Source organism: Kogia breviceps, chromosome 12 (assembly GCF_026419965.1).
Source record: "Kogia breviceps isolate mKogBre1 chromosome 12, mKogBre1 haplotype 1, whole genome shotgun sequence".
NCBI lineage: Eukaryota > Metazoa > Chordata > Mammalia > Artiodactyla > Physeteridae > Kogia > Kogia breviceps.
The window spans coordinates 42,149,115-42,164,147 of NC_081321.1; the positions used below are offsets into that span (position 1 = coordinate 42,149,115).

Genomic DNA, 15,033 nt, shown 5'->3' on the forward strand with positions numbered 1-15,033 from the left:
CGGGGGGAATTTAATAAAATGGCGTTTGCTGCAGTCACAAAGACGGTTCAAATTGGTCAGCACATTATTAACTGAATGTGTGAACACCCTCGCCAGATCTCGTTGCGCTTGTATCTACAGGGCTTACACCACATTCAGAGGCATCCGCTTGCCTGTCCGCCCACCCGGATGAGAGTGAGACTTGAGAAGTACTTTTTTTTTTTTTTTTTTTTTTTTTTTTTGTGGTACGCGGGCCTCTCACTGTTGTGGCCTCTCCTGTTGCGGAGCGCAGACTCGCAGGCTCAGTGGCCATGGCTCACGGGCCTAGCTGCTCCGCGGCATGTGGGATCTTCCTGGACCGGGGCACGAACCCGTCTCCCCTGCATCGGCAGGCGGACTCTCAACCACTGCGCCACCAGGGAAGCCCGAGAAGTACTTTTAAGAGCGGTTACATCAAGACTCAAACGAGCCCTGGTGTCAAGGCAGACCTACGTGCCGAGTAGCTCGGCCCTGACACTTGTTGAGCTGCACGGTTCCGCTGAAGCGTTGCTTCCTAATCACGGTGAAGACGTTCCCTGAGGAGAGCCAAAATGGCGACGGACTCCTCCTGGCACAGCCCTGTTCCCTCCCGGCTCTAGTAACGCCCATTGGTTACATTGGAGGCGGTGCCAGGCTTCCCCCGCCGCCTCATTGGACTGAATGACTGAGGGAGACGCCACTTCTCCTCTGCCCACTCCAGGTTCCTGACCTCAGAGCTCACGCGGCGTTCAATTGGCTTTTATTCACGTCAACTTGCGTCCTATCGTGTCTCTTTTCAGTGTTAATCCAATCATAACTTTCCTGGCTGCCCGCCTGATTTCTGACTGGTTTTGATCAGTTTCATCCTATCCCATTCCTGTCTACTTCTTACCTCCTCCCACCAGGACTTTGCCCAGGCACGTCTAGGGTTCTGGTTGGTTGTTCTTCTGTCATTCCAATGAAAGCTCTTCCTATCCCTACCTCTCAGGGAGCCCGCCTGGCAGTTGACTGGCTCCTTTTCAAGCCTATCACCTCTAGTTCCCGCCCACCTTCACTTCCTGCGTCTTTCATTGGCCTTTAAAACTGAGAGGGCGCTCTTTTTGGGCGGACACCTCGCACGCAACTTTGTCTTGCACGCCTTAAGAGTGCAAGCGAGTCTTACCATTGGGCAATCTACCCGTCTTTCTTCTGCAACGCCCTCCTTTCTCCCTCCCTCATTGGGCGGGGCAGCAGTGAAGGGGCGGGGCCTAGGCCAGGCTTGTGGCGCGCTGCTCCCTCCTCCTTACCCCCCCCCTCCCTGTCCGGTCCGGGTTCGCTTGCCTCGTCAGCGTCCGCGTTTTTCCTGGCCCCCCCCAACCCCCCCGGACAGGACCCCCTTGAGCTCGTCCCTCGGCTGCCACCATGAGCGGTAAGGATGAGTCCACTCCAAGCTTAGGGGTGGGAGGGGAGTGAGGGGGCGCGCGCGAGGGCCGACCGGGCGGTCCCCGCCGTAGGGGGGACGGGCGGGAGGCGGCGGCGGCGGCCTTGGTCCCGCCCGGGGCGGAGGGAAGGGAGGGAGAAGGGGCAGTGGCGGGGCCTCCGCGGAGGAGGGGGATGGGCCACCCGCCCCGGGGGAGGGGGCAGCGTGGCCTCGCCCGCCCCCTGCCCGCCCCGGCCACGGGGGACGGGCCTTACCCCCCACTACTCGGCCGCCCGCCTGAGGCTCCTCCTGCCGGGGGCTGGAGCCGCGGGGGCGGCCCGAGCAGTGCAGGCCCCGCCCGGGCCAACCGCCTCCCTGGTCCGCCCTCTGGTCGCCGCCGGCCCCAAGGCCCTCCCCCACCCCCCGGCCGTAGATTACCCCTCCCCCCCGCGAATTACCCCTCCCCCCCTACCGTCCCGCCCTTTCCACGCCCCTCACCCCGAAACCGCCCTTTCGCTCTAGGGCCCGCCCTGTAGCCGCCCCGAAACGCCTGATTTCTAACCCCTGGACCTCTTTAGCCCCTTACTAGTATTCACAGATGTTTCCTCACTCAAACTTTGTATCTGTTCTTTTCCCCTTTCTCTTCCTTTCCTTTTGTTACTTTTTACACTTGAATTTTTCTTTTTCTCTGTCTCCTTTGACCCTACTTTTAGCAAGCTTTCCATCCACCCACATGTTGTTTTGTGCCTTACCTATCCTTTTTTTCCCCAGGATACTTTTAAATTCTTTCAACATGCCCACCGACCTTCACATTTCCTATATCAAAAGCGCCTTTTCAGTGTTTTCTGAATTTAATTTTGTGCAAGGGAGAGCTGAGGTCCAGTTTTGGCACCACCTAGCCTAGTTCACATCCTACTGGTCCTACAACTGTTCCTTCTCTCCCAATCTTTTTTTTTTTTTCTTCTTAGTACCGGCGCCTTTCACCTTCCTGTTAGTCATTTCTGTTTCATCACAGCCTCCTTTACCCTTCCTCACTTTACCCTTTTCCTTTCTCCAACTTTAAGTTATTTTTAAATTCTTTTTAGACCAAGATCACTCCATGGATGAAATGACAGCTGTGGTGAAGATTGAAAAAGGAGTTGGTGGCAATAATGGGGGCAATGGTAATGGTGGTGGTGCCTTTTCTCAGGCTCGAAGCAGCAGCACAGGCAGTAGCAGCAGCGGTGGAGGAGGAGGAGGGCAGGTAAGTGATGATCTGGACAGAGTGGGGAAGGTGTTGAGGGGATGTAAATATTCGTAGATGATTGTCTTACTTTTCATAGGAAGATTTTTAAGAAAGGGCTGAACTTTTATTTATAGATAGGGAAGTAAGCACAGAGAGACAAGTAGCTTGGAGATCCCCCCAAATGAGAATTTCAGCAATATAGATAAGTCAGCTTTTTTTTTTTTTCTTCTTTGCACTGTTTTGCTGTTTATATTTTGTGTACTACCCCCTGGGCTGGCAGATGGGTGTCACTAAAGTAACTCCTTTCCTCTCCTTTATTTCTGGCCAGGAATCCCAGCCATCCCCTTTGGCCCTGCTGGCAGCAACTTGCAGCAGAATTGAGTCACCCAATGAAAACAGCAACAACTCCCAGGGCCCAAACCAGTCAGGGGGCACAGGTGAGCTTGACCTCACAGCCACACAACTTTCCCAGGGTGCCAATGGCTGGCAGATCATCTCTTCCTCCTCTGGGGCTACCCCTACCTCGAAGGAACAGAGTGGCAGCAGTACCAATGGCAACAATGGCAGTGAGTCTTCCAAGAATCGCACGGTCTCTGGTGGGCAGTATGTTGTGGCTGCCACCTCCAACCTACAGAACCAGCAAGTCCTGACAGGACTGCCTGGAGTGATGCCTAACATTCAGTATCAAGTAATCCCACAGTTCCAGACCGTTGATGGGCAACAGCTGCAATTTGCTGCCACTGGCGCCCAAGTGCAGCAGGATGGTTCAGGTCAGATACAGATCATACCAGGTGCAAACCAACAGATCATCACAAATCGAGGAAGTGGAGGCAACATCATTGCTGCTATGCCAAACCTACTCCAGCAGGCTGTCCCCCTCCAAGGCCTGGCTAATAATGTACTCTCAGGACAGACTCAGTATGTGACCAATGTACCAGTGGCCCTGAATGGGAATATTACCTTGCTACCTGTCAACAGCGTTTCTGCAGCTACTTTGACTCCTAGCTCTCAGGCAGTCACGATCAGCAGCTCTGGATCCCAGGAGAGTGGCTCACAGCCTGTCACCTCAGGGACTGCCATCAGTTCTGCCAGTTTGGTATCATCACAAGCCAGTTCCAGCTCCTTTTTCACCAATGCCAATAGCTACTCAACAACTACTACCACCAGCAACATGGGAATTATGAACTTTACCACCAGCGGATCAGCAGGGACCAACTCTCAAAGCCAGACACCACAGAGGGTCAGTGGGCTGCAGGGATCTGATGCTCTGAACATCCAGCAGAACCAGACATCTGGAGGCTCACTGCAAGCAAGTCAACAAAAAGAGGGAGAGCAAAACCAGCAGACGCAGCAACAACAACAACAAATTCTCATCCAGCCTCAACTAGTTCAAGGGGGACAGGCCCTCCAGGCCCTCCAAACAGCCCCACTGTCAGGGCAGACCTTTACAACTCAAGCTATCTCCCAGGAAACCCTCCAGAACCTTCAGCTTCAGGCAGTTCCAAACTCTGGCCCTATCATCATCCGGACACCAACAGTGGGGCCCAATGGACAGGTCAGTTGGCAGACTCTTCAGCTGCAGAACCTCCAAGTTCAGAACCCACAGGCCCAGACAATCACCTTGGCCCCAATGCAGGGTGTTTCCTTGGGGCAGACCAGCAGCAGCAGTACCACCCTTACACCTATTGCCTCAGCTGCCTCCATCCCTGCCGGCACAGTCACTGTGAATGCTGCTCAACTCTCCTCCATGCCTGGCCTCCAGACCATTAACCTCAGTGCATTGGGTGCTTCAGGAATCCAGGTGCACCAGCTTCCAAGCCTGCCCTTGGCTATAGCAAATGCCTCAGGTAAGACTTGAAATCTTTTGTATTTATCTCCAGAGCTACCTAGCATCCCAGCTGAAACTTGAGTCTAAAGAAGGGAGTAGAACCTTTTGAGGGTAACACTTTCTTGAGGGCAAGTCAATTAGAGAAATAGCAATGATTCTAAGTCATTTGGAACTGATTTAATGGAACCTTTTTTTTTTTTTCCTTAGTTAATCTGATGAGAAAGGAGTCCTTCTGGGCAATGTCCCTGGGGTCTCTGTACTTTCAGTGCCTTTGGTGCTACGGAGCAAGGGTCGGCAAACTTTTTCTGTAAAGGGCCAGACAGTAAATATTTTAGGCCTTGTGGGCCACATGTGGTTTCAGTTACATGTACTTTTTTGTTTGGTTTTTGCAACACTTAAAAAATATAAAACCATTCTTACCTTGAGGGCTTTATTTGGCCTGAGGGCTCACCCCTGCGGGATAGGAATTGATTATAAACTTAACCTATTTGTAGGGCAGTTATTAAATCATCAGATACTTCTCGTGAACTGTAAGCAAGGGAAAAGTGATGGATTCCAAAGGACTTTTCAACAAAATAAGTTCCCTGGTTAATCTTTAGTTAACCAGAAGAGTGTACCCTCTGAGCAAGCAAGGTTTAATTTTTTCAACTCCTACTTACCTTGAAAGTACTTGTGTGTATTTTTAATAAGCTTCATAGGTGATTCTTTTTTTAAAAAATTAATTTATTTTTTGTTTCTTAGGCTTCCTAGGTGATTCTGATACTTCCTAGATTAGAGAGCCACTTCCTAGTCTGCTTTGAAAGTAGTGTGTGGTTGAGAAGGGAGGGGCGAGAAAGGGAGTGGGGCCCAGAATGGAATTGGGGAGGTGGAGCTTAGAGGAGTTGGGAATAAGGAGAACTTTGAAGGGGAAAGAGTCGTCAGGGAAGAGGTATATATTGGAATGTATGTTGAATCAGTTGATGCTACTATTCAGTCATTTATTTTGAACTATGTTCACTAGTATTGGTTAATTTGAAATTTAAAACATTTATTTAAAAAGGTGAAAGTTAGTTTATTTAGAATTTATCATTTTAAATTCCATGGTGATGGAGCTAATCTTTAATAAAGCACATTAGGATACATACACATTTTTATATTCTGGTATGGTATATACAAGTTATGATCGGAAATAGTTTAATGCCACCAAACTTCTACTTCTGTTGGAATATGTGTGGGTTTATTAACTATTTATTTTTATTATAGAGTTCTCATTCCGTTTAGACTGGTTCTTATGTAACAGAGGATAACAAATAGGCAACCATATTTCCTGCCTCTTGCAGTTTAGGAAAATCTGTGCTGGGGAGGTCTGCTCAAGTTTCCTACTTTCTTACAGTCTTGTAGTGTGTTTAAAATTAGTACATTTTGAGCCTTTAACAGACAGTAATTTTCTTAGTGAATTGGAGATCTTGGAATAGAAGGAGCTGGAAGGGACCTGAGAAAATCATCTCATACAACTGCCTTATTTTCTAGATGAGTACTTTGAGATACTGGGAAGCACTTAAGTGATGAGACTACTTGCTGTTAGTTCTAGTCTGGGGCATTCATTACCTGTTAGTTTTAACTTGGGACATGAGAAATCCTTTAGACTGTTTAAAATGTTTCGGAAAAGATATTTTTATTACTTTGAAATTTAAGGCTCTAGAGCTGGCAAGTGTTTTATAGGCTAAAAATTATGGGAGTAGAAATGGGAAAAGTTTAATAAAAACTGAACCCAACAGCCTGGAAAATTAGACACTTTCTGGATAATCTACATTTGTGTGTTTGTTTGCTCTTAGGTTGTTGTATTCAGTAGTTTTGCTCTTCAAAGGAAAGCAAAACTGAGATTGTTCTAGTTAGTAATAATTTAGATCCTTGCAATTTTTAAACGGTTTATAGCTTCAGCTCTAAGGAACAGTTCTGAGACACTTTCATTGCTAAATCATGCTCTGGGGAAGTCTGCCATTTATTATGGCGTAAGATAGGACTACCGACCTAGCTGTTATTGATGGTCTCTGAACTCTAGAAAATGCATGCCTTTTTGTAAGGTAGCAGCAGTTTGACATTCACTAAGGAGAGAATGAGGCTCTGAAAGGCCGTTTTGTGAGAGTTGAGATTGCTTTATTAATAGTGGTTTCTGAAGATACATGTTTCTTCCTTTCTGGTTAGTCATACTTGTGCAACAATTTTTTCCCCTTCAATTGATCTGACTTCAGCCTTAACGAAAGATAATAAAGTCATTTCCTGGAAGCTTAGTGCTCCTTAGCTGTTGTGTGGCTGCTACAAAGTGTCTCATATATAGTTATTTCTGATATATGGTTTTTCTGGTATATAGTTATTTTATTAGAAAAACTCAACCTCTTGGCAGTATGATGTAGTGGAAAGAGCTTTGGATATGAAATCATGTTGTAAGATACAGAGAGGTAGGTAGATAGCATTCTGCAAAATGAGACATTATTATTACATGGTTGTGGAAGACTGCAGCTTAGTATGTTTACTTTTCTTTCTCTTTTTTTTTTTTTTTTTTGGCCACACTGCACAGCTTGTGGGATCCTAGTTACCTAACCAGGGATCTAAGGAACCCATTCCCACCCCACCCCCGGCAGTGGAGGCCATGAATCCCAACTACTGGACTGCCAGGGAATTCCCACATTTATTAGTTTTAAAAAGTAACGTTTAAAAATCTTCTAAGCTCTCATTTTGACTTTCACTATGTTTGTTTGCTTGAATATACAGGCAAAGGCACAAACTTAGAACCAAATAAGCCCGCTGTCTCTGTATTCCTGTTTTTCACAGCTCTGCCCCTGGTGGGTGGTAGTGAAGAAGGGACCACCCAGTAAACTGAGTTTAGTTTCCAGGCAGTGAAATGATCTATGGGCTCTTATTTTTTGTTGTTTTTTAGGTTAAAAGCTTTTTTTTTTTTTTTAATCAACACCCTTTCCCCTTTATCAGCACCCTTTTCCCTTTCATTTTGTAGTCATACGCTCATAGATTTTTTTTTTTTTTTTTTAAGCTTAAAGCTTCAGATTTTTTTCTCAGCCACTGCTAAATCCAGAAAACTCTTCCCCCCAGGTTGAGGAGGGGCCTGGTTTTGAAAGACTTAGTTTGGATGACTTTGTGGGAGTCCTGCCTAATAAAGAGTGCAGGGATGGGCTTTGGCAAGAGAAAAGAGCACATTTCCTTGATGGCTATAATTCACTCAAGAAGCAAATTTCAGGCACTAAAAATAAAAATTTCACATCTGCTCAGTTTTATCGGGGTCAGGAAAATGTCTCCTCTTAGAAGTTAAGTTGAATGCGATACCAGAGTTGGTTTGCCAAGTGTCGCTAAACTAGGGGTCAGATTGCTGAGACCTAATTTGTTAAGAGAGTTGTATTTTAGACTAGTTCATTTGAACATTAGTGATAAGTAGGTTTAGATGATTTAAATGTGTTCAAAATTAACATTCTAGTGCAAAAGGTCATACAAGAGAATTTTCTATTTTAAAATAATATACTTTTATCAAATATAAAATGTTTCTGCATCATTTGTTGTATCTAATATTATATTTGATTCTTAGTGTGATTTTTTAAGTGCTTTTTAAACAAGTTCAGTTCAAGTAGAAAAGGTCTCCTTTAAAACCTAGGTGCCTTGATTGATTTGAAAAGACTGAGAAGGCAGTCTTGAGACCTTTTCAATTGCTCCTATTTATTCATTCCAGTGGCTTTCTGTCAATGACGTCATTGTTAAATCCTGTTGCATTGTGTAATGTGGCCATTTTAGTTCTTAATTAAATAACGAGCACAAGGGTGCCTAGTGTTTCAGAAAAATTTAGTATCTGTTCTCATATCTCCCTTTCCCTTTAATTGTTCTACTTTGTAAAGTAGCATATAAATGTTGGCACTAAAAATTTAGTTCTGCTCATTCCTTGCTTCTGATTGTTTTGTTTTCCCTCCTTGAAAATGTTTTCAATGTAAGATGAACACATCTGTAGAAAAGCTTTATTGCATAACGCTTTGTAAGTTACTGACTGGGTGTCTGTAAACATTAATAGATAATAATTAGTTGAAATTTTTCAATTTGCTGTTCAATTGAAAAACAGGCATATTATTCATATTTCATACAGAAGGGATATCACAATAGTACTATCCCTTTCTGTAACGTTTAGCATACAGGCCCTAGTGTTCTGAAGCATTATTTAAAAGGTATATGCCACACTATGACTACATTGTTAATACTATTCTAGGTTTTAAGAATTGGGCCCCTTAAAAGACCCTGAAAAAGTTTCTGAAGAAAGTTTTTTTCTTCAGAGTTGGTTGCAAATCTGGGCTGTAATTTGGATTTATACTTTTCCGTCCAGTGTTTTTAAATTTTATTTATTTATTTAAAAAATATTTGTGCATTTATTTGGCTGCTCCAGGTCTTAGTTGCGGCATGCGGGACCTCTGTTGTGGTGTGCAGGATCTTTAGTTGCGGCATGTATGCGGGATCTAGTTCCCTGACCAGAGATCGAACTTGGGCCCCCTGCACTGGGAGCATGGAGTCTTAACCACTGGACCACCAGGGAAGTCCCTCACTCCAGTGTTTTAAACTCTGAGTGGCTTATGGAAACTGCATAGTATAACTTGTTTGACACGTTGGGCGTGCCTGTCTAATTTACTATGAATCCTTCTCACCCTATATCTGTGTGCAAAATAAATAATAATTTAATGATTTCAAAGAAGGGGTTAAAATATTAAATACCCAGGTCAAGACAAAGACATGCCCTTTACAAGAGAGAACTCAGTTAAAAATCTACATCTCTGAAGGAATTCCCTGGTGGACCAGTGGTTAGGACTCGGCTCTTTTCACTGCTATGGGCCTGGGTTCAGTCTCTGGTCGGGGAACTGAGATCCTGCAAGCCACACGGTGAGGCCAAAACAAAAGAAACACAAAACAAAAAATCTACATCTCTGAAAAAAAATTCTTAAGCAGTTTTCACAGGAAATCAAATATTTGCTGCAAATAATCTAAGTAAGGTTAAATGCTATTGAGATGGATCATTTCAGATTATTCCATATGTTCTTCATTAACTTTACCCTGTTTGGATTGCTTAGAAGGGGGGTGAGGATCCCCTCCAATTCCCTCCTTTTTTTTTTTTTTTTTTTTTTTAAATATATTTATTTGGTTGTGCTGGGTCTTAGTTGCAGCAGGCGGGCTCCTTAGCTGCAGTTCGTGGGCTCCTTAGTTGCGGCATGCATGTGACATCTAGTTCCCCAACCAGGGATCGAGCCCAGGCCCCCTGCATTGGGAGCATGGAATCTTATCCACTGTGCTACCAAGGAAGTCCCTCCAATACCCTCCTTTTGGAAACCTAAGGTGTAGAAAGATTCAGTGACTTGCCAAAGGTCACTGACAAAATATACAGAATGATAGAGGTCTTCTGACTTCAGATCAGTATCCTTTCCACTACACTACTACTTTCTCTTTTTTTAAAATAAACTTATTTGTTTACTTTTGGCTGCGTTGGGTCTTTGTTGCTGTGGGCTTTCTCTGGTTATGGTGACTGGGGGCTACTCTTCGTTGTGGTGCATGTGCTTCTCATTGCAGTGGCTTCTTGTTGCAGAGCATGGGCTTCAGTAGTTGTGGCTCATGGGCTGTAGAGCACAGGCTCAGTAGTTGTGGCACACAGGCTTAGTTGCTCTGCGGCATGTGGGATCTTCGCGGATCGGGGCACGAACCCGTGTCCGCTGCATCGGCAGGCGGACTCTCAACCACTGCTCCACCAGGGAAGCCCAGGTTATTTATTTTTAATTAAAAATGCTGTCATGGACTTCCCTGGTGGCACAGTGGTTGAGAATCCTCCTGCTAGTGCAGGGGACACAGTTCAAGCCCTGGTCCTGGAAGATCCCACATGCCGCGCAGCAACTAAGCCTGTGCACCACAACTACTGAGCCTGCACTCTAGAGCCTGCGAGACACAACTACTGAGCCCGCATGCCCAGAGCCCGTGCTCCGCAACAAGAGAAGCCACCGCAATGAGAAGCCCATGCACCACAATGAAGAGTAGTCCCCGCTTACCGCAACTAGAGAAAAGCCCATGCACAGCAACAAAGACCCAACGCAGCCAAAAATAAAATAAATAAATTTATTTTTAAAATAAATAAATAAAAATGCTGTCATGTCCTTTAATACTTAATTGTTTTTACTTTTACTTATAATTTTGGCTCAAGTTTTTTTTTTTTTTTTTTTTTTTTTTTTTTTTTTTTTGCGGTATGCGGGCCTCTCACTGTTGTGGCCTCTCCCATTGCGGAGCACAGGCTCCGGACGCGCAGGCGCAGCGGCCATGGCTCACGGGCCCAGTTGCTCCGCGGCATGTGGGATCTTCCCGGACCAGGGCACGAACCCGTGTCTCCTGCATCGGCAGGCGGATTCTCAACCACTGCGCCACCAGGGAAGCCCCTTGGCTCAAGTTTTTAAAAGAAGATGCATGGAAAGAGGAAAGAGATTTGTATATATATTGTGATGTACTTAATGATATTCTTGCTTGGTTGCTGTTAAATCCCTAGCACTTATGTAGTTTTAGGAAAAATTGATTAAAACCAAAAAAAATGAAAAGTAATATAGATATTTTAAAATAATTATTTTAAATTGTGGTTAAAACCACATAACATAAAATGTACCATCTTAACCTTTTTTTTTTTTTTTTTTGTGGTACGCGAGCCTCTCACTGTTGTGGCCTCTCCCGTTGCGGAGCACAGGCTCCGGACGCACAGGCTCCGGACACACAGTCTCAGCGGCCGTGGTGTGGCTCACGGGCCTAGCCGCTCCGCGGCATGTGGGATCTTCCCAGACCAGGGCATGAACCCGTGTCCCCTGCATCGGCAGGCGGACTCTCAACCACTGCACCACCAGGGAAGCCCCATCTTAACCATTTTTAAGTGTACGGTTCAGTGATATTAAGTATATTCACATTGTTATGCCACAGATCTCCAAAACTTTTTCATCTTACAAAACTGAAACACTATCTATACCTATTAAAATCCTATTTCCCCCTCTTCCCAGCCCCTTACAGCCATTATTCTACTTTGTATTTCTATGAATTTGACTACTTTAGATATCTCATGTAAGTGGAATCATAGGGTATTTGTCTTTTTGCGACAAGCTTATTTCATCTAGCATAATGTCTTGTAAGCTCATCCATATTGTAGCATGTGACAGGATTTCCTTCCTTTTTAATGCCGAATAATATTCCATTGTATGTATATACTGCATTTTCTTTATCCCTTCATCTGTGATGGCCATTTGGCTTTCTTCGACCTCTTTTTTTTTTTTTTTTTGCGTTACGCGGGCCTCTCACTGTTGTGGCCTTTCCCGTTGCGGAGCGCAGGCTCCAGACGCGCAGGCTCAGCGGCCATGGCTCACGGGCCCAGCCGCTCCACGGCCTGTGGGATCTTCTCGGACCGGGGCACGAACCCGTGTCCCCTGCATTGGCTGGCGGACTCTCAACCACTGCACCACCAGGGAGGCCCCTCTTCGACCTCTTGGCAATTGTGAATAGTGTGGCTATGAACTTGGGTGTGCAAATATCTCTGAGATCCTGCTTTCAGTTCTTTTGGATATATACCCAGAAGTAGGATTGCTGGATCATATGGTAATTCTAATTTTTTTTAATTTTTAAGTTTATTTATTTCTGTCCGTGCCGTTTGGCTTGCGGGGATCTCAGTTCTGCGACCAGTGATTGAACCTGGGCCCCGGCAGTGAAAGCGCCAAGTCCTAACCAGTGGAACGTGAGGGAACTCCCAAGTAATTGTTTTTAATTTTTTGAGGAAGTATATTTTGTAGCTTTGCTTTTAGCTTTTATAAACAAAGATTTTTAAAAACTACGTTTCCATACTATGTCTTCAGTTAGAACTACATTTTAAGCTTTTTTTGTCTGATTATAAGATTATTTCCAGATAAGATTATTTCCAGATTTCTTGTAAGATTATTTCCAGATTTCCTAATCTAATGGAGCAAGATCATTAATATAATATAGCTGATATCCAGCTGCTTTTGCAAGATCATTAATATAATATAGCTGATATCCAGCTGCTTTTACATTATTTAAATATGGGTATTTATAATGTAAGATGCTTAAAATGGAGCTCAAGGATTGAGATTTGAGACAGGAATTATTACTGTTTAGGATTGCACATGAAAAATTGTCATGATAGGGAATTCCCTGGCAGTCCAGTGGTTAGGACTCCAAGCTTCCATTGCAGGGGGCCACAGGTTTGATTGCTGGTCGGGGAACTAATATCCCAAGAGCTGTGCGGCACAGCAAAAAAAAGGAAAAAAATTGTCATGATATATAATGTAGTTTTTTTTTACTTTAATTTTATTATTTTTATTTTAATTTAATAAGTTTATTTTATTTATTTATTTTTGGCTGCATGGGGTCTGTTGCTGTGCGCGGGCTTTCTCTAGTTGTGGCGAGCGGGGGCTACTCTTCATTGCAGTGCGCAAGCTTCTCATTGCAGTGGTTTCTTTTGTTGAGGAGCACAGGCTCTAGGTGTGCAGGCTTAGTAGTTGTGGCTCGCGGGCTCTAGAGCACAGGCTTAGTAGTTGTGGCGCACGGGTTTAGTTGTTCCGTGGCATGTGGGATCTTCCCAAACCAGGGATCGAACCCGTGTCCCCTGCATTGGCAGGTGGATTCTTAACCACTGTGCCGCCAGGGAAGTCTTAATTTTATTATTATTATTATTGTTGTGTGTGTGTGTGTGTGTGTGTGTGTGTGTGTGTCTGTCTGTCTGTCTGTCTGTCTGTCTGTGGTACACGGGCCTCTCACTGCTGTGGCCTCTCCCGTTGCGGAGCACAGGCTCCGGACACACAGGCTCAGCGGCCATGGCTCACGGGCCCAGCTCCTCCACGGCATGTGGGATCTTCCCAGACCAGGGATTGAACCCGTGTCCCCTGCATTGGCAGGCGGACTCTCAACTACTGCGCCACCAGGGAAGCCCAAATTTTTTTAATATAGCAGGTACAATGTTGGTTTTTTTTTTTTTAAAGGGAAATTGGGGCTGGATTGTGAAGGGTCTTTTATTATGCATTTCTTTTTCATATTTATTTAATTTATTTATTATTTTTGGCTGTGTTGGGTCTTTGCTGCTACATGCAAGCTTTCTCTAGTTGCCCGAGCGGGGGCTAGTCTTCGTTGCCATGTGCAGGCTTCTCTTGTTGCAGAGCACGGGCTTAGGCACATGAGCTTCAGTAGTTGTGGCACGCAGGCTCTAGAGCGCGGGCTCGGTAGTTGTAGCACATTGGCTTAGTTGCTCCGCAGCATGTGGGATCTTCCTGGACCAGGGCTTGAACCTGTGTCCCCTGCATTAGCAGGTGGATTCTCAACCACTGCACCACCAGGGAAGTCCCCACATTGTACTATTTTTAACTGAAATGTGAAATTCAGATGCATCCAGACTTAAATTACTGATGGTTCTTTGATTTATTCCTGAAAACATTCTGATGAATAACTGACTTAAGTCTTAAAATTTTATTGCAATAACCAGAATGGAGACATTATAAAATATTATCATGTTACGTTATCTAGATGGGTTTTACCATAAAAATTTAAGAAATAGGCATTTAAACTTTAAGAAATAGGCACGGGCTTCCCTGGTGGCGCAGTGGTTGAGAGTCCGCCTGCTGATGCAGGGAACACGGGTTCGTGCTCCGGTCCGGGAGGATCCCACATGCCGCGGAGCGGCTGGGCCTGTGAGCCATGGCCGCTGAGCCTGGGCATCCGGAGCCTGTGCTCCGCAACGGGAGAGGCCACAACAGTGAGACGCCTGCATACCAAAAAAAAAAAAAAAAAAGAAAGAAATAGGCACATGTAATAGGGGTTACATGAAATAGGCACTTTCATTTCCCGTACTTCTTTTTTAGTATTGAAAATTTTTACTCCATGGACTGTTTTTTTTTTTGCCTGTTTGGTTTTAATCATAGCTTTGCTTGCAAAGGAGTTTGATGCTGTTTAAAAGTGGTACCACCCAAGAAATTGGTCCCTTTCCAAAAAGCTAAGCATCAAACTTACAACAAACTTTTCATTTTGTTTAGCTCCATAAAGCCTCAGTATTATAGATAGTATTGTCCAGAATGGTTCTCTTAATGAGAATGTTACTGAAGGACTACTAATGTTGCATCATCTGAAGACCCCCTCATAAAAGCAAGGTATCCCTGGACCACTGTAGTGGATGGTTTGGAGATACCTGGCATTGTGCTCAGCATGCTCTACAATATTTGTACCTAGAGGAAACAAAAATATAAAGGTTATGTTTGGAAAACATGAGCTTCTGTTCAGAAGTCCAGTTCTGAGGCTTTTCTAGTTCTGGTTCAAAACCACCATCAGGCCCATGCAGCTGCCTTCTGAAACCTGAAATGGAGGCTGAAAATGAAAGCTACTGCTGCACATGAATGGTTCTGTTTATAAATGAGTCATATTGTGTCATGTCTCCTGTTTTCTTATACCACCTCCACACCACCCCCATTTCTATTCCCAACCTCCCGTGAGATGTTGGTACTATGAACAAACACAGGCACTTGCTAAAGAGTACTGTTTTTTTTTTTTTTTTTT

At 44.7% G+C, this 15,033-nt stretch overlaps 1 protein-coding gene across 1 annotated transcript in view; it reads left to right on the forward strand.

Moving 5' to 3' along the window:
* Nucleotides 1-1,103: 1,103 nt before the first annotated feature.
* SP1 (Sp1 transcription factor) overlaps nt 1,104-15,033 on the forward strand; it is a 40,915-nt gene continuing 26,985 nt past the window's right edge. Inside the window, exons 1-3 of the mRNA XM_059080667.2 lie at nt 1,104-1,405; nt 2,482-2,639; nt 2,950-4,468. Coding sequence (XP_058936650.1) covers nt 1,399-1,405; nt 2,482-2,639; nt 2,950-4,468 — 1,684 coding nt within the window. The 5' untranslated portion in view covers nt 1,104-1,398. The remainder of the gene's footprint in view (nt 1,406-2,481; nt 2,640-2,949; nt 4,469-15,033) is intronic.